The 25,454-nt window shown below is 53.8% G+C and overlaps 1 protein-coding gene across 1 annotated transcript in view; it reads left to right on the top strand.

Moving 5' to 3' along the window:
* The window catches only part of ADCYAP1R1 (ADCYAP receptor type I), a 50,044-nt gene extending 27,271 nt beyond the window's left edge, over positions 1-22,773 (top strand). Inside the window, exons 7-17 of the mRNA XM_082661779.1 lie at positions 1,934-2,043; positions 2,579-2,676; positions 3,157-3,289; positions 4,136-4,289; positions 4,722-4,782; positions 5,394-5,463; positions 9,397-9,488; positions 16,416-16,499; positions 19,686-19,815; positions 21,227-21,268; positions 22,489-22,773. Coding sequence (XP_082517905.1) covers positions 1,934-2,043; positions 2,579-2,676; positions 3,157-3,289; positions 4,136-4,289; positions 4,722-4,782; positions 5,394-5,463; positions 9,397-9,488; positions 16,416-16,499; positions 19,686-19,815; positions 21,227-21,268; positions 22,489-22,677 — 1,163 coding nt within the window. The 3' untranslated portion in view covers positions 22,678-22,773. The remainder of the gene's footprint in view (positions 1-1,933; positions 2,044-2,578; positions 2,677-3,156; positions 3,290-4,135; positions 4,290-4,721; positions 4,783-5,393; positions 5,464-9,396; positions 9,489-16,415; positions 16,500-19,685; positions 19,816-21,226; positions 21,269-22,488) is intronic.
* Positions 22,774-25,454: the final 2,681 nt, after the last annotated feature.

Here is a 25,454-nt window from a genome sequence, read left to right as displayed (position 1 = left end):
GAACAAAAAGGTTTATACTTTTCTGAGCCCACGCTGTATTACTAAAAGAGAAAGAAGGAAAATAAAAGAAAGGAAATGGCTTGTATCTCCAGGATACTTTTTTACAAAAATGTTTTTCAAAGCGACTTCCCTTTCCTCTTCTCACCACCCCGATGTGGGCAAAGCAGAGAGGAGACCCAGGGGAGGGAAGGGCTTGGCCAAGGCCGTGGTCCCCTAGGACGTGCAGACTTTCTGAAAGAAACGTTCAGAGGGACTTGGAAAGAGGTTGCCAGTAGCAGCCTGAAACAGATTTGCTGGAAGAAGGAACCATTTGGCATCAAACTGTGGGACAGAAGTGAGCCCTTCTCTCCCTGGGCCTGCCAGATGTCCTTTTTGTCCTGGGTCATAAGACTCAGAATCTGAGCAGCGATGGAGACCAGTCTTCCCGCTCTGGGCAGAGCTCTCTTTATGGCAGGAGAGCCCACCCTCCGCTGCTTCCCAGAGTCCCAGGAAGTGCGTTTCTGACTCCTGGCTAAAAAGAACTGGCCTTGGGCTTCCCTGGTGGCACAGTGGTTGAGAGTCCGCCTGCCGATGCAGGGGACACAGGTTCGTGCCCCGGTCCGGGAGGATCCCATGTGCCGTGGAGCGGCTGGGCCTCTCCACGGCTCTGCGTGAGCCATGGCCACTGGGCCTGCGCGTCCGGAGCCTGTGCTCCGCAGTGGGAGAGGCCACAGCAGTGAGAGGCCTGCGTACCGCAAAAAAAAAGAACTGGCCTTAGATCTTCCAACTCAACCAGCAGGACACGAGGTTGGAAAAGTGTAGGGGTCCCCTTTCTTGGCCTCTGCCCTTGCCCCCTTCCTGAGTGCCCCAGAGGTGGCCTTGGCCACAGGGGGGGGGATTCTTCCAACAACATGGGTGTTGGAGCCTCTTTTATGCAGATGTCTCTTGTATACGACTTTCTGGCCCCTGAATCCTGAAAGGAAGAGCCAACCCTAGGTGTCCTAACATACCAGGTAAACTCCCAGGAAGCCAGTCTGGGAAGGGGGGTCGGCCTGGGGCCACACTCAGGGGCTGGGCTGGAGGCAGGGGGTGGCTGCTGCCTTCTCCCCTCCCCCAGACACCCGTGGTTCACCTTTCGACAATCAGGAGCGGGGAAGGTGAAATGAGCAATCATTAAAGGCCAAAAGGCACCCAGGCGGGGTGAAAACCAGACTGGACTCCACTCTGCAGCCAGCAAATGACTCCTGCCCACTCTGGTGTCCTGCAAAATGGCCTTTAAACTCGAGCAAAAGAAAATTAAAGTATATTAGTGACAGGAAACAGACCTCTAAACCTGAAAAGGCGAAGTCTCTTTTTTTCTAAACCTAAATATGTATCTTAATAAGATCTGATGCTAGGTCAGTGGAGGTCTGGTCCTTGTTAATTAAGCAAGCCACGTGTCCCCCTGACATGGGATATTGCAGCTGCTGGAAGGCCCAGAGCTCCCGGAAAAGGCATCACCTAGAGCTCCAGGTATGACGAGAACTCCTGCTGCACCACCACCTGAGGTGACTCCTGGGCCAGAATCTTCGGGCCTGGAATCTACATTTGTGATCCCAGGTCATTCTTCTGCTCGCCGAAGTTTGGCAAGTGCCGACCCAGGGCCCAGGGCAGGGGCTCAGGCCTTTCCCTAGGCGGAAGGAGGCTGGATTCGTTCTGGCTCAGTCCCCTCACCCCTTGTTTAGAGGTCAGCTTGCACCTTGTCCTCCTACCCTCCTCATCCTTTGTATAAGGGTAAAAGCAATGACTACTTTCCCTTGGACAGTGGAGGATCTCATGAACCTTCAGCTGCTGTGCTTCTCAGACGGGCATGTGGATTTCCAGGAATTCCCGCTTAAGAAGTAATTTTCGATTAAGAATCTCGGAGCCCTTTTAAATCATTTCTGTGGCTTGCTGAGTTTTTGTTCTGCTGCAGGCATGAGGGTGGTGAGCCGGAACTGCACAGAGGATGGATGGTCGGAGCCGTTCCCTCATTATTTCGACGCTTGTGGGTTTGATGAGTACGAGTCTGAGACTGGGGACCAGGTGAGTGTCTGCTTCTCACCTGGAGGTGGAGGGATGAGGCTGAGGAGGTGGGTGGAGGGGTGTGTCTACCAGAGGCCTGGACTTCTGATGGACGTGCGGAAACTCCGGTCCCCAGGCAGTGCTCATGAGCACCTGCTGCATAGCCTGCTGCATGAGAGGGCGGGACTTTCATTCGCTCATTCTGGGCTGAGAAACAACTGGTTTGCTGCTTGAGCTCCTCCGGCCCCCAGCCCGCGTCCTCCACCTCCCTAGCTACTCTTTCAGGATACACAGACTTTCTGTGGCCCAGCCATTGAAGGGTTAATGTGGGGCCCAGCAGGGGGCCTCCGGGCTCCTCCCCCAGGATGAGGCTGGGCCCCCTTCTGGCTGGTCAGTGCTCCTGCACTCTGCCAGCGCTCAACTTTTGCACAGTGCGGACCCTGCAGAGGGAGGAGGTGGCTGGGGGGCGCCTGGGAGATCGGATGCAGTTCCGTGGGGGCCGGGGGCCGGGGGCAGGCCCCACGCGGAGCCCTGCGTGTCCTGTGCTCTGCTCCAGGATTATTACTACCTGTCGGTGAAGGCCCTGTACACAGTTGGCTACAGCACGTCCCTCGTCACCCTCACCACTGCCATGGTCATCCTGTGTCGTTTCCGGTGAGACCCTGGGCAGCATTCGAGTGAGCGCAGCCCACCCCAGCTCAGAGCCCTTGCTCCATCCCTCCCACCTCCCACTGCTTCCCTGGATGTCAGCTCTGGAAGTCCCTTGGAAGGCATTTCCCCCACCCCTAGGATAAGAGATGGGAAACTTGATCCCAGAGAGGGCAACGGACTTGTCCAGGGCCACACAGCAAGGAAGACCCTGGGCAGGAGACCTACGTTCCTCACTTTATCTTCCTGGTCTAGATAAAGAGAGGTCACAGGAGGGAGTAGGTCACAGGGTAGTGGGGCCAGGTGGCAGGGGCCTGGGAGTGAGCGAGGGTTTAGAGTCTAGGTGGGAAGAAGGGGATGGTCTAGGTGGAGGACCCCCTTGAGACAAAGCCGTGGAGTTGGCCCAAAGCAAACCCCGAGGTGGAGGGTGGACGGCTGTGGAGTTCCTTGCTTCAAAGGCTTTTGCTTCCCTGGCCGCTGGTGTAGGAAGCTGCACTGCACCCGAAACTTCATCCACATGAACCTCTTTGCGTCGTTCATGCTGAGGGCCATCTCCGTCTTCATCAAAGACTGGATCCTCTACGCTGAGCAGGACGGCAACCACTGCTTCGTCTCCACTGTGAGTGCGCGGAGCCCTGCCAGGACTGGCCCTCCCTGCGACGCCCTGCCGTCCAGGTGTTTTCCTGCAGGTTAAGGTATCGACCCCAGTGAACACGGAAACCCAGGAATGACCCTGCGGTTACTAGCAGCCAGGGAGACCCAGCGGGACTTCACTTCCTGTCCCTTGGCCTCTGTGTGTCCTTGGCAGGGCAGTGGAGGAGGGTCGGGTGGAAACGTCAAGTCCCGCTTGACTAGGCTCAGAGAGACGGCTGGCTTGGCCGCGGGTCGTTTAACCCAAGATGGAGCCAAGGGGCTGATTGGCTGGGGTTCCCTCCAGACCACCTCCCCAGTTCTGATACATTTGGAGATAAGCAGGGAAGATAGGCTTTGTTGGGGCAGGATGGAAAGAACAGCCCAGAGCACAAGACCTTGACCTGAAAGGGCTCACTTGGAGGGGGATCTGTGAGATTTCCGGGGGGCCAGGGGTGTTCCCCTAACCTATGTGATGCCTGAAACCTTTATTTTACCAAGGAGGCTCCTGCAGGGTCCTCCTTATTCGCCTCTCCTGTGGACACTGGGGACGGGACGGGAAGATCGGGGAGAATGAGCCTGGGGAGAAAAGGGGGTTCCATGTTTTCTGACCTGTGCAGAGCTGCCTCCATGGCAGCTTCGACTCAGACTCACAGGATGCTGCAGTGGTAAACTCTGAATCCAGGAATGTTGAGTCTTTCAGACCCACGGGGTGTCTAAACCCGAGCATGCTTCAGCTGAAGGGCCCTCAGGATCCTCTCTGGTCCTGCTGGGCTGGATTTTCAGGGTTCGGTGGGGTCTCGTGCCACCCTCCCCCTCCTCGCTCTCCCTGCAGGTGGAATGCAAGGCTGTGATGGTTTTCTTCCACTACTGTGTCGTATCCAACTACTTCTGGCTGTTCATTGAGGGCCTGTACCTCTTCACGCTGCTGGTGGAGACCTTCTTCCCCGAGAGGAGATACTTCTACTGGTACATCCTCATTGGCTGGGGTAGGTCACTGGCTGTCTCCCAGACAGGTTCAGGCCTCATGGCCGGGGATGTCCTTGGTCCTGCCGTCCGGGAGCGTCAGGTCAGAGGAGGGAGGCACTGACCTGCCTCGCAGCTGACGGCACACTCCCGGTTCTTGGACGCTTTCTTGCTCTTCTCGTAGGAAGCCCACTGTCTGATGGAGGGGATATGCTCAAGAGTCCTCCTGAGAGGCGAGGTAGCCCAGGGTTTGGGAGTGACATGGACCCCCAGGAGGCCTGGGTGTGAGGGACAGTTAGGATCCCCAGGACTCCAGGTCTGAGAGGGAGACATGCCCCATGGGTCGGGACCCCACCTCTGAGGGGTTCATTGGCCCCCAGAAGCCCCAAGTCTGAGGGGGACACTGGGCCTATCGGTTTTCCAGTTATCACGGGGCTCCTTTTCTTGCTCTCCAGGGACCCCAACTGTGTGTGTGTCCGTGTGGGCTGTGCTGAGGCTCTACTTCGATGACACAGGGTGAGTACGTGCCCGAGAGCCAGGGCCGGAGCCCCAAGGAGGCTCTTACAGATGGTTGTCAGCGGCTGTCCTGATGTCCCACGAACTGTCTCAGGCAAACCATCCAATGCCGGGCATGGCTGCACCCCCAGCCCTGGGCAGTGACTGTGCTCTGACCCCACTGCGGGTGGACCCACCCAGCCACATCTCAGCCGGGACTCAGTGAGGGAATGTGCAAGGTTTCAGAGTCCTGCTCTGCTTCTGGGCCCAACTCTGAGTGGCTGTTCTCCTTTTAGGGAGGGGAGGAGGAATATCGAGGGTGAGGTCGCATCCCCCAGAGCCCTAGGTCTGAAGGGGGAACGTGGCCCTTGCCCAGGAGCCCACTGGTGCCCTCACTCCTGGGCTCCAGTCCCTGCCTTGACAGGGGAGCAGAGGGAAGGACCAAGGCACTTGAACCAGGGCTGGGCTTGGGTGTGCAGCCCGCCTGAGAGCTCTCCTTCCAGCCAGCCCCTCCTCAGAGCTGCAGGAGGGGCTGGCTGGAAGGAGATGCTGATGCCCTTGCATCCCTTCCAGCCAGCCAGGAGAGATGATGCCCGCAAGCATCATCTCTCTTCTTTCTGTCTGTCTTGCAGCTGCTGGGATATGAATGACAACACGGCTCTGTGGTGGGTGATCAAAGCCCCTGTGGTTGGCTCCATAATGGTGAGTGTCCTTGGGACAAGAAGCAGGGAAGAAACAGAGGCCTGGGCTGAAAGGCAAGGGAGGAGGAGAAATAAAGAGGTCACCACACAAACCAACCTCCCGTGGCTGTGTTATGTTCTGCAAAAAGGGCGCACAAGTTATTTAGCTCTTCCGCGAGTGTTGGACATTTATCTTTATCCCATTTTCCCTCATTATGAAAGATGCTACTAGGAACAGTTCTGTGCATAGTTTTGAAAACGTGTGAATATTTCTTTAGAATTAATCCCTAGAGTAGAATTGCTGGGTCACAAAGGGTATTCCCATATCATTGTCTGCACTTGTAGTTTCAATCATTTAAATTTTCGCACAGCCTTGTGGGAGATAATGGTAGCTTATTGTTTTAACGTGCATTTCTCCATATTGCTAGTACAACAGAGCATTTTTTTCAAATATTTATTGACAATTTGTTTTTATTCTGGTTATTATCTATTCTTTGCTCATTTTTCTAGTCCAGTTGTTATCTTTCTTACTGTTCGATAGATAGTAATGCTTCATCTGTTATACATGTTGTAAGTATACTTCCAAGATTGCATAATTTTATATAGTCAGACCGTCAGGCTTTCTCATCATGAATTCTGAGCCTTCTTTCTTTCTTTTTTTTTTTTTTTTTTTTGTGGTACGCGGACCTCTCACTGTTGTGGCCTCTCCCATTGCGGAGCACAGGCTCCAGACACGCATGGCTCACGGGCCCAGCCGCTCCGCGGCGTGTGGGATCTTCCCAGACCAGGGCACTAACCCGTGTCCCCTGCATCGGCAGGCGGACTCCCAACCACTGCGCCACCAGGGAAGCACTGAGTCTTATTTCTTGTTTATGGAAGTCTTTCCCAACCTTAAGATATAAAAGTATTCTTAATCGTTTTATAACAATTTTATAGATTGCATTATTACACATATGCCTTTAATCTATCTGAAATTTTATTTCTCTGTCTGATCTGAAATGATAGCTAACCTTATTTTTTTTCCAATGGGTGGACATCCACCCTCTCAGTTCTTTTTATTGAATAGGTCCTTCTTTCTCCATTACGTACAAATGCCACTTTATCGTAAACACTCAATGTACTCTACTTGTATTTAGTTCCAGACTTCCTACTCCATGTAACTAATCTGTCTGGCTTTTCCTGTGGCAGGTTACTGTAAACTGGCAGCATGTTTTGATATTGGGTGTGCTCATATCCCCTTCCTTATTTTTTTCCCCTTCCAAATTTTCTCGCACATTTACTTTTTCAGATGGACTTTCAAATTTGTCAAGTTGCAAATTTGTCAAGTTGCAAAAAAAAAGACTGGTTGAGATTTTTATAGGAACTCCATTGAATTTATAAACAAATTTGGAGAAGTGGTTTTCTTAAAATATTGAGTCTTCCTTTCCAAGAATATGGCATGATTCTCCATTTATTCAGTCTTTCTCATAGAGTCATTTTTGACAGTTTTTTTTAGTTGTCTTGTTAGGTTTCCCTTTATGGTGTCTTTCCGTTTGTGCTCGTCCTGTGTCTAGGAATCGTTCTTTCGTTATATTTTCTAGTGGGTGTATTTGTGCTGGGACTTAGGGAAGCTATTAGTTTTTGTGTATTTTTTTCTTTCCTTGGTTACCTTTTGAAGCTCTTTTATTGGTTCTTATCCATTTTCAGTTGGTTCTCATGGAAAATTACATGATCTATAAATGGAAATACATTTTACTTTTCATTTCCAATATTTATACTGTTTATTCCTTGGTTTCTTTGAGGATGGTGTTTGCTATAGTTTTGGGGAGTTACCTTCACTGAATTAGGAAAGTTTCTATTCTTTTCTTGTTTTAGTGTTTATTTTTTAGAAGTCAGGAATAGGTGTTGAATTTTATCAAATGTGTTTTGGAGACATTAGTTGATCATTCCCTTAGTGATGGACATTTATAATATTCCAGTTTATCTTCATGATGAACAATGTTGTGGTGGATATATTTGTGTATACTCTTGAGTTATGTGTGAATATGCTTTAGAGTAAATCCCAGGAGTGGAATTTCTGGGACAAAGGATGTATACATTTAACATTTTCATGGATATCAAATTGCCCTCCACAGGCAGAGTACGAAAGTGCTCATTTCTTATGTTTTTGTTGATGTTTCCATTATTGAACTATTCACCAATCTTATGTGGGATAAAGGTAGTTCGTTGTTTTAATCTGTTAATGTAACAAATATTAGTAGATTTTTTTTGCATTCCTGACATAAAACCTTTATGGCCGTGATCTGTTTGTTCTTTTAATGCACTGCTAAATTCTATCTGTTAATATTTTGTTTATAGTTTTTACATTTGTTCTTTGTAAGTTCTCCGGTTTTAGGCGTGTGCGTGGGTGTGTGTGCGCGCACACACTTTCTGTCCTTGTCTAGGTTTTGTACTAGGGTTTTGTTAGCCTCATAGGTAATTTGGGAGGTTTTCTTTTTATTTGCTTTTAAATAATGAAGTAGTATGTAAATTACATCTTTCCTAAAGGTATTTTGAAACTGGCCAGTAAAATTATCTGGGCTGGTGCCTTTTAATGCATACGTCTTTGAGTACTTTTTAAATTTCTCCTGAGGTCATTGCTCTATTCTGATTTTCTACATGTTGATTTGATTTGATTAATTTATATTTTCCCATTTTGTTTGATTTTTTTTTCCTTGTGATGATTTAAAATATTCTGTACATCTGTTGTCCTCTTTCTCATCCCTAAATGTGCTTAATTGCATTTTCTCCTTTTGGACTAACATGTGCAGTTAACAGTATTTACTGTGCTAAATCCCGAGTACTGATTAGACACTGAGCACGCAGTAGAAAGCAGGACTGACAGAACCCTGCCCTCTGGAGGAGGCTTTACCATTCTACTTGATCTGTGAAAACGAGCAGAGCAAAACCAAAAAATTCTATTTTTATCGATCAAGTCTACTTTTTTTTTTTTGTATTTCTTTAATGAATATTTTTTTTTTTTTTTTTTTGCGGTACACGGGCCTCTCACCGCTGCGGCCTCTCCCGTTGCAGAGCACAGGCTCCGGATGCACAGGCTCAGCGGCCATGGCTCATGGGCCCAGGCGCTCCGCAGCATGTGGGATCTTCCCTGACCGGGGCACGAACCCGTGTCCCCTGCATCGGCAGGCGGACTCTCAACCACTGCGCCACCAGGGAAGCCCTCTTTAATGAATTTTTATCTTTAACTTCTTTCTTGTATAACTTAAATTTGTGGTACTCTTTCCCTAGATTTTGATTTGAATGGTTAATTATTCTATTTTCAATATTTATTATTTTTTATTAAGTTAGTGTTAGGCTCTCCGTTTCCTCCTTGAGCGCTGCTTTGCTACAGCCAGATGTTGCTGCGTAGTCGCCTTGTTTCTTTTCATTTGCTCCCCTCCCTCTTCCTTTGTCACCATACACACAGCTTCCCGCTTTGTTTAGAGAGCTTTTGTCTGAAGGTAAACGTTATTGCTATTCCCAGGCAGTCCTTTAATTAATAATACTTATATGGTTGTCCATTCTGGTTTTCCGTATTCAGTGACTCTGGACTTGGAGTTTCTCCAGAGGACAGCTCTCACCTCTGCGATAGCCTCTTCTCTCCTTGGCACTGTAGTTTTTCCATCACCCTGACACTGTTGGCTCTTTCTTTTCCAGAAATTGCTCCCTTTTCTGGCTCACTCATGATAATCTTTGCTATTTCTCAGTACTCTTATGGAATTCTTCTTCATCTCTCTCTCCTGTCATTTCAGTGATATGGAGGGAGGCTGGGGGGTGAATGAGTGTTCATGCTGCCATCTGAAGGTTCTAAGCCTCGATGGGATCCTGACTGGACGGGAGGAGGGCCCTGCTGGGGGAGTAACAGACAGTGCAGAGGCCGGGGCGTGGAAAGTCTTTGCTCAGAACCATTTTCTTCTGGTTTTTCTTTGCTTCTCAGGTTAACTTTGTGCTCTTCGTCGGCATCATTGTCATCCTCGTGCAGAAACTTCAGTCTCCAGACATGGGAGGCAATGAGTCCAGCATCTACTTGTAAGTACCATTAGGTGAATGCCATGGTCAAGTCCAACAGCTGTATGGGCCCTGCACACAGGACACAGGAGGAGAAGGCCTGGGTGTCGCTGACGGGGTACCCTAGCACGGGCATTGGCAAGAATTCTTTTGGGTTAAAGTACCTTTAAAATATAGTTGCCCACCTCTCCTGCCGCCACCTTCCATCTCACCCTTCTTGCTTTGTGGTCAGGAACGTGACCATCTGGGTGTGTGTGCTGTGAGGCACTTCCGGCCCCGGGGAGGCAGGTTGGTGCCCTGTGATTGGCTGGAGGGGCCACATAGGCACAGGGAATCTGAGGACAGTCTCCGGCGTGGAAGCTGTATGTGTTGCGTCCTCAGTTTAAGGAGAGAGCAGGTTAGAAGGAGCTGAAGTGCTCTCGTGGCACCAGAGGGGGCTGGTCCGGCCTCCATCAGAGGCTGCAACCTGGGGCTCAGAACCTTGATGGGCTGCCCAGTGGACAAGTGGGACAGCAGAGAGACTCCAGCAGAGGGCTCCTCCACCCTGCCATGCTCCCGGAGAGAGGGAGAGGCAGGAACTGCTCAGGGATCAGCGCCAGATCCTTCCCTCAGGCTCCTTGAGGCTTCCCCAGGTCAGTGGAGATTGCCCCTGGTCTCTCTTCAGCCTGGGTACCTCTCCTGTGATAGCCCTTCCGCTGGGGGCAGGGGTTAGCCTAGGGCCTGGTTCCGTCAGGCTTGCTTCTCCCCGCGTGTAGGATGATTACATTGACCGCCCCTCCCCTCCTTCTTTTGGCTCTCCATTTATTGCCCTTTATTTTTTCATGTTTTGGCAAATGTTTACCAACCTTTGCTTATATGTGTATGTTATGTAGCTGGAAATTGTTCATCCACATAAGTCATAAACTCTTGGAGGCCCTGCCCTGATGGGCTGGTAGGGCCAGCTGTCTGCAAGTAACTGCCCCGGAGAGATCATTCCTGCCTTCTTCCCCAGGAGCCACTAAACAGGGCCCCACCGCTCCCCTCACCTTTTCTGGTCCAGTGTCAGAAACCACGTCCTTACGTCTGGCCTGCTTATCCTGCTTGAGGGTGGCTTGGTTCCCACGCTAGCAGTCATCTCGGGCCTCTGAAGCTGGTGGGTAGCAAAGTCGGCCTTGTCTCTCCTTTGAGCTCTAAGCAACCATGGTTCCCCCAGCTCCTGCCCCACCTTGCTTCCTGGTAGGATCTGTTTCTTCTTCTGAGGTCCCTGGCACCTCTCCTCTGGGGCCTCTCCTAGCTTCCCCTCACTCTGCCTGTGCAGGGTCACACATGGTGACTCAGCTGCAGCCTGAGTAAGGACCCTCTATTGACCCCCGGACATACTTTACCAGCTTGGACATCCCTCCCCAGGCAGCAAGAACCCCAGGGTCTGGAGGGAGGGAAGTGTGGAGCCAGGGTTTTCAAGGTAAATTGTAGACTGGGAGCGGTAGAGTCTTGTCAGGCCTTCCTAATGCATAGGTAAGAACCATCTGTAATTAGCACAGGGTTTATACATTTAAGTACAAACGTTTAAAGAACCAGCTGCAGGCATGCCTCGTTTTATCACGCTTCACTTTACTGTGCTTCACAGATACCGCTTTTATTACAAATTAAAGGTTTGTGACAACCTTGTGTTGAACAAGTCTGTCAGCCCCATTTTTCCAATAGCGTTTGCTCACTTCGTGTCTCTGCATCACATTTTGGTAATTCTCGCAATATGTCAAACGTCTTCATTATTATAGTTGTGGTGATCTGTGATCAGTGATCTTTGTTACTACTACGACTCACTGAAGGCTCAGATGATTAGCATTTTTTAGCAATGAAGTGTTTTCAAATTAAGGTGTGTACATTTTTTTTTTAGACATTATGCTATTGCACACTTAACAGACTACAGGACAGTGTAAACATAACCCTTATATGCACTGGGAAATCACAGAATTGATGTGAGTTGCTTTATTGTAATATTTCGCTTTATTGCGGTATTCGCTTTATTGCTGTGGTCTGGAACTGAACCCACAATATCCCAGGGGTATGGCTGTAGTTGGTGTACTCTTTTTTTTTTTGCGGTACGCGGGCCTCTCACCGTTGTGGCCTCTCCCGTTGCGGAGCACAGGCTCCGGACGCGCAGGCTCAGCGGCCATGGCTCACGGGCCCAGCCGCTCCGCGGCATGTGGGATCTTCCTGGACCGGGGCACGAACCCGTGTCCCCTGCATCGGCAGGCGGACTCTCAACCACTGCGCCACCAGGGAAGCCCTGGTTTACTTTTATCGTGTAAAAAATCCCCCTCAAATCTCAGCATTTTTTTTTTGAGAGAAATCTAAACTTGTGCTCGTCTCAAGCCCCAAAGATGAAACCTCAGGTGGATGTGGTCTGCAAGCCAGGTGGGAGGGCTGACACAGGACAAGGGATCAGCGTGGTCCCATTAAATGCAGCATCATGCTTGAGCGTTTCTAGGGTCCAGGAGACCCTACTGGTGAAAGTGAGGGGCGTTCCAAGTGGCCGTGCCGCGAAGGACTTCAGAGCATTTAAAAACACTTGCCATTCAGTACATGCACGTTTAGTGCCCACACGGCAAATCTGGATTAAACATAATCCCCATTTTACAGCCAAGGGAACTAGTTATCAGTGAAGGAGATGAATCCAGCAGGAAAGAGTGAGGCCATAGCCACAGTGCAGGCAGACCCTTGACTTCAAACTCGACTGCACCATCATTTCCACCATCATCTGCACCATCAGCACTTCTTGACCTTACAGACAAGAAGATAGTGTTAAACAAGGCTTCCTGGAAGAAGAGGCCCCAGTGGGTTCCAGCCTTGTAAAAAACTGCCCCACCTGGAGTGCTTTGAGCTGGGAGGTGTCTGCTGCAGGTGGGGAAGGGGGTAGACAATGGGGGGGATTAAAAAAGGGGCATGGCATGGTAGGAGAGGGAGATTTCGGGGCTGCGTCCGAGTCCCCTTGGGTCAACAGAGTTATGTGTTGGGCTGATATCCTTTCATATCTGCCCACAACAGCTTTCCGGGTTTTTCCTCTGTTTCCAGAACAAATTTAAGCCTGGGCATCCCCAAGAAAGCCCGAGAGGACCCCCTGCCTGTGCCCTCAGACCAGCATTCACTCCCCTTCCTGTAGGTTGGTTCCAGCTGCTCAGATGATCAGGGTTTGTCCTCCTCCCTAGACCGAGATGGCGCTCCCGACCCAGCCGCAGAGGGACCTGTTGGGGGCTGGGGCTCCTGCAGCGAGACAGTGGCCCTGAGCCACCTCCATTCTCTCACTGGCTGGTAGGAGTGGCTGAGCTCAGGACTTGGGCAGTGGCCAGGCATGGAGTGTGGGCCTGGGTCGGGGCTAAGCCTGCGCTTAGGCTCGACTTGGTTTGGGGCAGAGGGTTTGGGCTCAGCCCCATTCTGGGGTCAGGGTTAGCCTGCCTTGTCTCGGGGACCAGAGTTTACCTCTGTGAGAAGCCAACTGGTTGAGAAACAGGAGGGTGAGGTTTCAGGGCAGACACTGATTGTGCTGAGAGCATCTCAGGCCTGGCCCTGCAGGGAGCTGGCTTTATTCCCAGTGCTCTCCCTGCTGCAAGATGGGCATTGGGAGCTGCCGCTTGGGTCTGGGGTCAGGGAGGGAAACCCCATCTGTATTTCCCTCAGGCATCCCACAGAGCAGGTCCCCACGGCACCTTGGGGTAAAGGAAGGAGAACAGACACCGTGATGTATTGGGTTGGCCAAAAAGTTTGTTCAGGTTTTTTCTGTAAGATGTTACCCGAACGAACTTTTTGGCCAACCCGATAGCATATAGCGCAGCAGGGCTGTGACCTACCCAGTGTCGGAGGGATGACGTTCGCCTCTGAAGACAGACTTTTCCATGTCTAGGCAGAAGTGCAGCCGGGAAGCTCTCAGCCCACAGCCTAAGGCTCCCAGCTCACATGGGGCTCTATCTTCTCCTTCCAAAGCACTCTCTCCCTTGTCTGGGAGCACCCTATCCTGACAGCTCCTGTTAGGGATTGGCAGTAGGGAATGTTTGCCCCCATTTTGCAGGTGGAGAAACTGAAGTCCAGAGAAGGAAAGTGGCAACACCTAAAATCAGCAAGTCAGTGGTCAAACAAAGCTTTGAGCTCAGGTGCCCTGACCCCCCCAGGTCAGGCCAGGGGCACTGAGGGCTGGCTGGTCCTCATTGGGGGGGCGGTGGGGGAGAAGGAGGGTGGGCAGGGAAACTCCAAGATCTGCTGAACTGGGCTGCTGGCTGGCGTACCAGTGTGGTGGGGAGTGCCTCCCTGGGGACTGGGCCGGGGCTCTGTGGGTACACAGCATCTTAGCACCAGGAGGGACCCTATGGAGAACATTTAGCTCAGGTCACAACATTCTGTGGGCCTGCCGAGTGTCCAATGCTATGCTGACCGCTAGGAGCAGGGTGAAATAGACAGGGGTGCTGCCCACAAAGGGTTCCCCTGCAGGGCTCTCTGTCTAGCATCCTGGGGCTACAGCCCAGGCAGCCTTGCACGCAGAAGACACTGCAGCAGTTTAGCTTGAGACCAAAGCAGGGTCAGAAGAAACCATGTGCTGCATCCCTGGGTTATAGATGGGCTAGAAATGGCTTTGACCTTCCTGCAGACACACAGCAAAGCCTTGGCAGAGTCAGGCCCGGGAGCCAGGGCTCCCTGACTTGCAGATGTGGGTGTGAGCCGTGCACCTGCTGTGGGGTTCTCCAAGCAGCCTCCGTCCGCTACCCTTGTCTGAGTTTCTTATCCTCCCTTGGATCCAAATGAGAACTGAGCTGATCAGCCAGCCTAGGTTTCTCTCTTCCTGTTGATTGCATTTCTTTTCTGTTTTTCACTAACAAGTGACTTTTCAGAGATTCTGACGTCTGTCTTTCTCATGCCTGTCTCTGGCTTTTCTGCCACCCCTTTTCCTTTTTGTTTCTTTTCACTGGATCCTTTTGAACAGTCATTGGAGGTTTGGGGAAAGGGGGTCTCAGAGGAGAACAGCTGAAGCTTTAGAGTTCGGGTGTGCAGGAAGTGACATCTGAGGTTTGGGCTCTTGGGCTCCTGGACCCTGATTTCTGTGATTTCCAGGCCAAGGTTGAGGGGTCAGGCCACTGGCTGTAGGAGAGAGTAGTCAACCTTTCAATCTGGGCAAGGTAGAGAATAAATTTGTAGACTAGAATGGCTTCCATTCCTGAACACCCAATTAAGCTCTTCTAATTATTGAGGAAAACATACTTGTATGTGTCCATCTGTCTCTTTGTATGTGTACAAAACAGACCTTTGACATTCACTGAGGCACATGAAAAACTTCTTAAATACATGACTTCCTCACAACAGTGTTCCTGGAATTTTGATTTGCAGGTGGAGCACCTAGGGATTTTGTTAAAATGCAGATTCTGAGGCAGCAGGTCTGAGCCAGCCACTGAAATTCTGCATTTCTAAGAAGCTCTCAGGTGGTACTGATACTGCTGGTCTGGGTAGCAGAGCATCGTAACATCCGTCATCTGTATGATGGTTCACTAGTGCCCATCTCACAGTCTGGTGTGAATTGAAACATGTTGTTAATTAAAAGAGAGAACCACAGACATAACTGAGGCAAGGATGCTGGGTGGACCTCGGCTTGCCCCATCTTTGAAGTGTGTGATTCACATGTTCGCCTCAGCAAAATGACGTGTCACTACATGTCAAGGACCTTCAGACTTACTCTTAAAAGAGTGGGAATCACAAATTATGAATCCATGAATGCCAAAGGTCTGGCCTTTTTGTGCGTATCTTTTCTTATTTGCATCCGACCCCCTCAGGTTGATCAGTTCGCCAGCAGCTACTAGGAGCTCCGCCACACGGTGCCTGAGGAGGGGGTGTGAAATGGGCACCTCTTCTGCAGTCTGATGAGATGACACGGCTCTTACTCCATTTCTTCCATGTTTGTCAGAGATGGAAACAAATGAGTTGTGCCGACCCAAGCACAAGCAGGTGGAAATTGAGCCTGAGACCTCTCTGAGGAGGCAGAGCTCTGTGCCTCGCCCAGTGCCAGGTAGAGCTGGACGGGCATCCTGGGCCCACCTGTGGGTGTCTCCTTAAGGTGACTCGTTTCCGCAGGCAGCGGGGCAGAGCCCGAAAGATTCTCTCTCAGCCTTCAGTCCCTGCCCTCTGAACTTTTATCGAGAAGTCCAGCCAGCACTGTGCAGTGGAACTCTCGGCAGTGTTGGAAATGCCCCAGACCCGTGCTGTCCAGCCCAGGAACCACTGCTGCCTGTGGCTGTTGACCCCTTGTAGTGTGGCTCAGGCAACCCAAGAAGTGGATGTTTCACTGAATTTTAACTTACATGGTGGATGTGTCGTGTTTCATGGGTCTGCTCCATCCATCCCACCTCTGCTCCCCTTAGGCCCACACTGAGGTACCCGGGGGCTCAGTCAGAGGAAGGTGCGGGAGGGGAGGGGGGGGAGGACCCGTGGGTGCTCCAGCTGGTTCTCACAAGCAGGTGTAGAAATGGCCTGATTCCAGGGCTGGGCCGGCGTGAGGTCCATGGCGTGAGTTTCCAGCTGCCCATCTTGCTGAGGGATCTCCGTCAAGGCCATGCTCTGTGCCTGGAGCTGACTCTGGAGACAGTTCCTGGTCCCCTGCGTGAGCCCCAGTCAGGCCCCACCTTCCAAACACATGTGTTCCCTCCCTCCCGAACCCCACCACCTGTCGGTTTCCCAGTGTGAGGGCTCGCGTGTGCCTGTGCGTCCGTGCACACACGTATATATGTAGAGGTGTGTATTTCTGCGTCCAGAGCTGACCACGTCTCGGCCCTTGGCTTCCTCCTTCTCCTCCACGTGACGCCCCGGCCCTGTCTCTCTCTACACCCTGGGCCTCTCTGCCCGCCCTGTGAGCCGTGTCGCCCTAGGTCCCACCTCAGTTTCTCGTTGCCCAGTGCCTGCAGCTGACAGTAATGCGCATCTTGTCACACCCAGCAGCTGCGTGCAGAAATGCTACTGCAGGCCACAACGGGCTCAGCAGCACCCTTGCAAGATGTCAGAACTGTCCACCATTACTCTGTAAGTGTGCGTGGCGTGGCTGCGGCTGGGTGCTCTGGACGGGAGGGGGACGCATGCTGCTGCTGCCACCGCCCAGAGCTTGCGTCCGCCCAGGCTGGAGGAGAGCAGGGAGCGAGCCTGTGCCTCCAGCCCCAAGCCCTTGCCCAGCTCTTGCATGTTGACATCTGTGTGTCTTGTGAGTTCTCTGCAACCTCGTGGCCTGGGACGGGAGGGGAGGTTGCGGGCATGGGGCTGTGGCCACTGTGGAGCAGGTGGGGTGCGGCCGGTGCAGAGCAGGAAGCAGCTTTGAAGCCTCTGCCGCTGCCGCTGTCGTGATGTGTGGTCTTCCGCAGATCCCCACGTCTCTGGGTTTCAATCTTTGCAACTGCCAGATTATTTTTAAGGGCCTTGAGCTTGAGTTCGTTTAGGCTGTCCTCCTGCAGGGGGCGGGACCCTCACCCCACGCACCTCACTCCCACCGAACGTGCTGAGTGGCTGACTCCCCACACAAGCCTATTAGGTGGGTACTTGTATTATCCTCATTTTACAGGTGAGGAAACTGAAGCGCAGAGAGGTGAAATGACTCGCCCAAGGCCACACGGTTGGCAGGGTGAGGATTTGAACCCAGGGAGTCCTAAGCACTAGTCCCTGGGGCATCTCTTGCTGGAGCCTCAGCTCCAACTTGGACATCCCTTGAAGTGGGGGGGGGCACTGGAATTTGGGGGGCTCTGACCGTTGGAGCTCTTCTTTGTACTCTTTAGGCCTCTTCTGCCCGGTGATGCCTCCTTGGGGCAGGAAGACAGAGGCTAAGGCCTCTGTGCCGCGGTCTCTCTGGGTTAATCAGATCGTAGCGTTGAGTCAGTGACTCCTCAACGCGGGGTTCCAAGGTTCACACAATATGTTCCCATCCCAAGGCCTCCGAAGGACAGAGGTCCTCGGACTCTGAGACCTAGTGACTTCCTCACCTGCCTCCACTGTCCCATCTACCAAAAGGAGTCATGGGGGTGCCCTGGGTCCCTGGTAGAAGTCCCTGATTATTCCTGGGCTGCACTGGGGCCACAGGGGAGGGAAGGCGTTGCCCTTGGACTATACTGTGGGATGCCCTGCTGCCTTCGCCACATCTGCCTGGGGCCGGGAAGGGCCTGAAAGGTTGTGTTTCTCACGTACCAAACCCGTCCCATCCGCCACCACCACGGAAGCTGGAGAAGTTTGGCCTTTCGGTTTCCAGGGCACTTTTCAAACGTCAGGGGCAGATCCCTGGAAACAGATCCATTCTGGGGAGAGGAGGCAAGAAGGCAGGGACCGCGGCACATCCCAGGGCTGCCTTCCCTCCTCAGCTTCTTGAGTTAAGCTGCTCTTTTAAAATAACCCCTCAGGCAGGGTCACAGAGGCACCCGCAAGATGTCCACACGCCTGCGTTTCCAGGCCACTGTCCTCTTCCTTTTGGACTTTCATTCTCCAGCCAGCACTTCTCGCTGCCCTCTGGGTGCCTGGAGATGAGCATGAGCAGGGCTCTCAGGTCATGCTCAGTGTCAAGGGCTCCCAGGTGTTCATCCCGGGCCCGTGTGGCCATCCCTTCATGGACACGCACTTTCCGAGTGTGAGCCCTGTGCAGGGCGTGTGCTGGCCAGGGCAGATGACAGTTAAGTGAGGTCCCGTGCCTGCCTTCAGAGAGCCACATCCGAGAGAGGACAGACACATGAGAGGCTAGACCACTCCCAAACTCAGCTGGGCTCCGAGTGGGAGCCCCTCAGATCCTGTTGGCGCCCGCTCTGGTCCAGGCACCCCCAGGTCCTGTAGAATGGGCAGTCAGTGAGCACGGGGAGGATTGGTGGGCACTGGGCACTCGAGGGGCTGTTTCCTTCCGGGACTGAGCCTTGGTCCACCTGAAGGTCTCCCCAGGCTATTCCTTCCCCTTCCGCTGTGTCCCCTCCCCTGCTTTTCTTTCTTCCCCTTCCCCATCCTTTCCTTCTTGGTAGATGCTGGTCAGCCACGGGCATCACTCAGACTCCGTGGATTCTACTCCTGAAATCCGGAGGCCCCACATTCAGTAGAACATTCTCTCCCAGAAAGGCTGGGATGGGAAAGAGGGAGGGAGGGGCACACGGCGTGACTGCCCCAAGTCAAACGGCCACCCCCGTACCCCGCTGCCCACCCTGGTGGGCCGAGCTCTGCTAGGAGGGCCCAGGGGGAGGACTGCACCTGTCAGGCGGGGCTGGCTCTTCCAGGAGATCCAAAGGGAGCCAGTCTGCTGGGGTGGGCAGAGACGGGGTCCCCCCTTTTGGAGACCCTCTGGGAACCGCCCTACCCCCGGAGCAGGACCCACAAAGAGCACGTCGCCAAGCCTACTCTTGATGTTTTCCTGTGGCTTCTGTACCCCACCCTCTCAGACAAGAGCCCCTCCCCACTGGGCCCAGGAGCCAGTTGCAGTCAGAGGAACCTCAGAAGAGCTGGCCTCAGAGAGTACTGAGGTCCCTTGGGCCGTTTCTCCCTTGCCCGTTCTACTCCCACCTGAGCAGACAGCCTTTGCTCCCCCAGCTCAGTTTCCCAGGTGGCAGGTTCCTCCTGTTTATGCTCGGAGTCAGTAAATCCTTCCTAGGACCCCTCCCGTGTCTCTCCTTCTGTGGTCTACCCAGTGCTCCCCACCCGCCTCCCTGTCATCAGCGCCTCTCCGTCCCTCTCCACGAGCATGCCTGGCTAGCCCCAGACTCAGGAAAGCCGACGGTCTCTGTGGTTCCCGAGGGGCTGCTCTTTCCAGGCACGGGGAGCTGCTTTTCAGAGCAGGAGAATGCTTGTTTTGCTTGAGGACACCTCGTGTTGTCCTTCCAAATCCCATCCCAGGGTTTTGCCCTGACTTCACTTTTCCCAAAGGTTTCACACCTCCCAAAAAGGGTCTGTGTAAATCACACACTCACATGTGCATGTTTAGTGGTTGTACAGGATACCGGCATGGCCTAGAGGGATGGGTGCCCTGCAGACAGGGGGTTGTCTCCCCAGCACTTCCCAGGGAGTTCTGGAAGCCTGGGCTCTGTTGGCTGCCATCTCCCCCAGGCCCCACGCACCGGGAGAGAATCCTGAGGGAGCCCATGGATAGGGGCCCCAGCTCCGGGGGAGAGTAGGGGCTGGGACTGGGCTTCTCTGCCCTGCATGGCTCTGGCCCCAAGCCCTGGCAGCTCCCGGAGCAGAGGTTTTGCTCTTTCCCCACAGACGGCTCGCCCGGTCCACCCTGCTGCTCATCCCACTATTTGGAATCCACTACACGGTCTTTGCTTTCTCCCCAGAGGACGTCAGCAAGAGGGAGAGACTTGTGTTTGAGCTGGGGCTGGGCTCCTTCCAGGTAGGTGTGGTGTGTGTGGAGGGCAGAACTCATGGGGAGCCAGGGCCCTGGCCTCGCCCTTGCTGGTGGTTCTATGTCTTTAACCTATTCTAGGTTCCACCTCTGGAATAATAGGACTAGATTAGAAGGGAGCTGGGAGAGCCCTTTCTACTGTCCACCCACTAGGCTCCCACGAGAAGACACGCTGTTATTTTCTTGTTGCTGCTGCGTCTGGGTGTCCTGAGCCAGGCCTCCCTTGGGCAATCAAAGGCGGCAGCTCCCCGCCCCTCACCATCGGCCCCGGGGGTGGGCAGAGTGGCCTCAAGAGACCTCTCTGACTGCAGCCTGTAGAACGTGCACCCCGTGAGTGCTGGAGCTTTGTCTTACCCTAGTAAGACAGATCCCCAGCACAGGATCTGGTCACAGGGAGCTGAATGAGCTGAACGGGGGGATGAGCAAACAGATATGTAAATCAGTGATCCAGGGAATGAGAGAGCCAGAGACTAGTAAGTCCGTGCATGAAGGAATCAGTAAACGGGGCTGTAAATGAGTGAGTGAAGGGGTGAGTGAGCCAGTGCGAGGACGCGTAGTGAGTAAATGAAATAGTGGGCGCATGAGTGGGGCAGTGAAGGCGGTGGGTGGCTCCCTTGAAAGTCCCCAGGATAGAGCGCCTCTCCCTAGCCCAGCTGTTTAGAGGAGTATTTGACCTCGATGGTCGCAAAGTTATTCTGTGTATCTGACCGGACTCTCTCCCTTGCCCCATTTTAATTCAAAGCCATTTTACCTGTTCGGGTTCTTAGCCTGGGAAGGCTGGGAGGTTTGTTGACGAAGCCCCAGCCTGGGAGTCAGAGCCTGGGGTTCCTGTCTCAGCACAAGAATTCTGAATGCACAGAATATAAGTCAAGAATGTGTGTAGACGAGCCGAGCACCTACTCTGCCCCAGGCACTTCTGTGGTGTTCTGTGTGTTCTGCGTACGAGGGTGTCTGGCCGCGGGAGGGTGGAGTGGGGAGGTGGTGGTGGACACAGACAGGACTGCTCTGTCCTGTAGGACTGCTGCCCTCAGGGGGCCTGCGGGCTGGCTGGGGAGCCCAGAGAGCACTCTGGGGCGTGCAGGGAAGGCCTCCTCTAGAACGTGGGTTAGAGCTGGCCCTTGGGAATGGGAAGGATTTGACCAAGGGAATGTGAGATCCAAAGCCAGGGTTGTCAGTGGGAGGGAATGCCCCCGCCAGCCACTTGGCTTCATGGACGTGGCCAGCCTGGTGGAACGGAACTTTTCCCATCTTACCGCGGATGCCCAGGCAGGTGCCCGCATTCAGATCATCTTAGTTTTCTGCTTCCTGGTGTCAATCGCTGCTCCTGCGGCCTCCCACACACCCCGGGTGGAGGGCTCCTTGCTGGCATTCTCAGGTTTTGTTTGTCTTCTCTCCCTAGGGCTTTGTGGTGGCTGTTCTCTACTGTTTTCTGAATGGGGAGGTAAGATCCTGGCCTTCTTAGCAGTGGAGGTCCAGCTTGCTGGGGAGCAGACAGGGCTGTGGCCTGCTGGGCGCACAGGGCTGATCCTCCCGACCTGGACTTGCCAGATTCCCAGCACCTACAGGAGGGGGCTGGCAGCTGTGCCGGCGTCTCCTGACGGCCTCCACCCTGTGCCAGATTCTCTCCCGCTTTGCCTGCTGTGCAGCTGAGGCCCAGCCTCCAGAGCCGAGCTCCCTCCATAAAGGCACCAACTGTTGCGTGCAGACCCACCTGGGAGGGCTCTCACCATAAGACACACCTTAGTCAGGGCGAACCGAAAGTGAGGAAGGACAAAGCACAGGAAATGGTACATACAGTTTCTGAGGCTGGTGATGGGCAGGGGTGCTGAGTGGGGAGCTATCCAAAGTTCAGCCCTGCCCCCAGCAGGCCGGCCTGCCTGCCCAAACCCATCCCCTGGAAGAGCGGGACTTGAGGGACCCTGGGGAGCGGCTTGGAACCTTCTAGCAATGCTCCATTTCCAGGCCTGTTAGGGTGAGGCTTTCGAGCAGAGTGCGGAACAGAGATGCTGAGATGGGGATGGGGGCTGAATGGGCGGATGGCTTTGGAGAGCGGGCAGAAACCATTGCACCAAGTGCTTGGGCCTTGGCTGGGTGACCGCGGCAGGCTTCCTCCTCTTTTTGCATCTGAGAAATAAGAAGATTAGCTCAGACCACCTACAGAAGGGTCAGATAAGGGTAGATATGGAGAGGCAGACAGGGCCCTGCAGGGAGTGGCTGGGAGACACAAGAAGTCGGAGTACAAGTAGCTTGTCAGGACCGACGGTGGAAGTGGGAGCCGGAACTGGAGGTGGAGGGTGCCTGCACCGCACAAGAGTGCTGACGAAGGGGGTGGGTATGTGGACGCTGAAACTGGGCATGCCCTGCGCGCGCCATGCTAAGAGCAACCTGGGGGCCTTGGCCCAGAAGGGTGCTTTATTTAGTGATCCTCAACCCTAACGGCGTATTGGAATCCCCTGGGAAGCTTTAAAACATGTGGGTGCCCCACCCCAGAGATTGGATATGGTCTGGGCATCTGGGTTTTTAAAGCTCTCCAGGCGATCCTCATCTGCAGCCGCTGTTAATGGGAGTGCCCGCCTGGGAGGGGCCCCAGGGCCGGCCGGCGGGCAGGTGAGGTGTGGGAGGGTGTCTGCCCAGAAGTGACCGCCCGAGTTGCCCCCGCAGGTGCAGGCAGAGATCAAGCGGAAGTGGCGGAGCTGGAAGGTGAACCGCTACTTCACCATGGACTTCAAGCACCGGCACCCGTCCCTGGCCAGCAGCGGGGTGAACGGGGGCACCCAGCTCTCCATCCTGAGCAAAAGCAGCTCCCAGATCCGCATGTCTGGCCTCCCAGCCGACAACCTGGCCACCTGAGCCCACCCTGCCCCCTCCTCTCCTCGGAACAGCGGCTGGGGCTCCGGTGGGTGGGCGCCGGCCCACGCGTGCTGTGCCTCTTCTCTCCCTTCGGGCTGGCCCTGGGCTGGGAGCCCAGCTCCCCGAGGTGGGAGAAGGATGCAGGGCGCAGACGGGTAGTTCCCCTCCCCGTTTTGGCGCTGGCCCCGCCCACCGTGGGCCCCTGGGCGTTGACCCCAGACATGTAAATACTCCTTAATTTTGGGAAAGTCGTCCCATCCCTCCCCCTCTACCTTGTGTCCCTGCTCACCTCAGGCAGGTCCCCAGCTCCACCCGACCCCGTCCCCACCAGCCTCAGTGATCGCCTGACCCTGTGTGGGAGGCCTTGTGAGCTGAGGCTGGTGACCTTGCTTTGGTGGATTCGGGGTGGGCCCTGCCTGACAGCCCCCCTGCAGTGTCTGACTCTCGGTATGGACTCTTTGAGTCTACTCGCCACCCTGTGGCTCTTTTCAGGCCTGGCCCAGTCCCCAAGGCTGCCAGAGGTCCAGCGTGGAGTGCTTTTCGGTGCAGGCGAGACCCATGCTCACCCAACATCTTGGTATCCAGGTGCCCAGTTCCTGGGTATCAGACAGTGGGAAAGCTCCAGGGCTCTTCCAGTCAGAGTCTTCAGTTTGGATGTGGGGCTAAGGCCAGAGAAAGTTCTGGTGCTTTTCATTTGGCCCAAGAAAAATTGCCAGGAGCCAGAAAAGTGGATGTGATTGGAATGGAGATGGAAAGAGTTTGGAGGGACCCATGGAAGAAGACCTTCACCACCTCCATTAGTTTACCCCTGACTCAAGGTAGGCGGGGGTTCATCTGGTAGCTTCCCTTCTGTGCCTCCTGTCCCCAGGCATCAGTTGCAGAACATTGAGAGATGGATGCCTCAGAGAAACTCTTCCCCAACTACGCTCACCATATAGAGCCCCTAAGCCCTCCCCCTCCCCCTCGAAGTCAAAGCCATGACTGGGATGAACCAGCCACCTTTCTGTGATATCAGTGAATCGCGAAGCACCTTACACCTCCACGTGCCCAGGGCCCAGGGCTCCCCTTCATCGCCCCCCCACCGCCCCAGACCACGAGGAGCCTCCGTCACCAGCTTTCTCTGGCTTGGGCTCAGCTAATGAAATTGGAGACCTCTGCAAAGACTTCCCTCTGTGCGCTTTAGACATGGAGTCAGCACGGATGCCGGGGTGTCGTAGGGTTTGGGAGGGGAAGCCACACCTGCCATGCTTGTTAGTAGGGGCTGCTGATGGGAGGAGTGGCTGCACCCAAACTCCTGTCCTGGCTGCCCAGCCACAAGTTACCAGACCACACCCTAAGAATTTAAACTGGGGCAGAACCAGGTTCAGGACAGGTGGAGGAAAGTGCTAGAATGCAGTGGCCCCTGTGCGGGGCCCCCCTCGTTTGTGTCAGCTTGTGGTATTTCTGTCCAAGTGCGTGTGTGGGCTTGTTTGACGGGCACGTTCTGGAACACTTGGAGAGTTTGGGAGGATGGGGAATGTTGCTTTGCTTGGTTTTATAGAGAGGAAGAGGCCCAGGGGACGAAGGGACATGTTCCTGGAGAGGCCTTCGAAGTGGCTGGAGAAGGGCCTAGTGCTTGGTTTACAGATAAGCTCCACGTCCAGGGAAGCACTGTGGACCCTGGGTCTTGGCTAAGCCAGAGGAGGGCAGGGCCTGCTTTCCCTGCTCCAGGCACACACGGCGACTCAGGCTGGCCATGGAGTGTGTGGCGGCCTTCCCACCCTACACCTACCTGCCTCATGATCCCCTTCCCTCTGTCTGGGAGCCACGTGTGTTACCTGAGGGGGTGTCCAGAGACACACAGTCTGCCCCAGCTGGGCTCAGACTGCTGAGATACTGGACACAGTGATCCCTGTTCTGGGCCTCAGTTTCCCCATTCATGACATGAGGCGACTTCTAGTGCTTCTCCAGGCTCTGTGCTTCAGTAATTCTCCAGTTCAAAGCCAGGGCGGGTAAAAGGGCACACATCATTGTTATGTGTATCATCTGCGGTTCTGAAACGTCTGTGTTTGTGTATGAGTGGAGGGAGGTTGGATGCTGTGTACTCTCCCTTTCTTAGAAATGGGACATCTGTCTCTTACATTTGGACACCACAGTGAGAGGGAAGGCTCAGGCCAGGGACAGCTGGACAGGGCATGATATGCAGACCCAGCTGTGTCCCGGCTGGGGCAGGGTGCCACGTCTGGGTGGGCAATGGCTACCCCCAGATCCTAGGAGCGGTACCCTGAGTTTGGACCCTGTTTCTTCATCCTCGCCCCCACCAGCAGGTCTGCTTCACTGTGGAAGAAGAGGGTTTGATCTTATACATATATCATCACAAAATAGCAAAAGCAAAATCTACCCCGAATCCCCATGCCGTGCTGCCCCCTGAGCTGTGGGCCTGCATCCTCGTAGAGGTTCCAGGTTCCTGTTGGTTGCTTTTTGTCTCTGAACAAATTATTGCCAGCCTTGTGAGCAGATGCGCCCGATGTATTTTGAATGCTCCAGGAGCTGTTCTTCAGGGTCACAGGCAGTGGGGGGACAGTATAAGGTCTGGGTACCACCCTTCCCTCTCTGACCTGCTTTTTCAAACCTGTAAAATGGGCAATAAGACTAGCTAGCTTTTATAGCCCACTGTATCTCGGAGATTCTCGTCTAGACATCAGCCATCTCCTGGGAATGGGCTCCAGGCAAGGATTGCAGTATTCACCTGGACCAGGAACAGGTAGGAAATCATGCTGAGTGAGGAGGGGCCGAAG

The sequence above is a fragment of the Grampus griseus genome, assembly GCF_964374135.1.
Source record: "Grampus griseus genome assembly, chromosome: 9".
NCBI lineage: Eukaryota > Metazoa > Chordata > Mammalia > Artiodactyla > Delphinidae > Grampus > Grampus griseus.
This window is presented reverse-complemented; position numbering and strand designations above follow the sequence as displayed.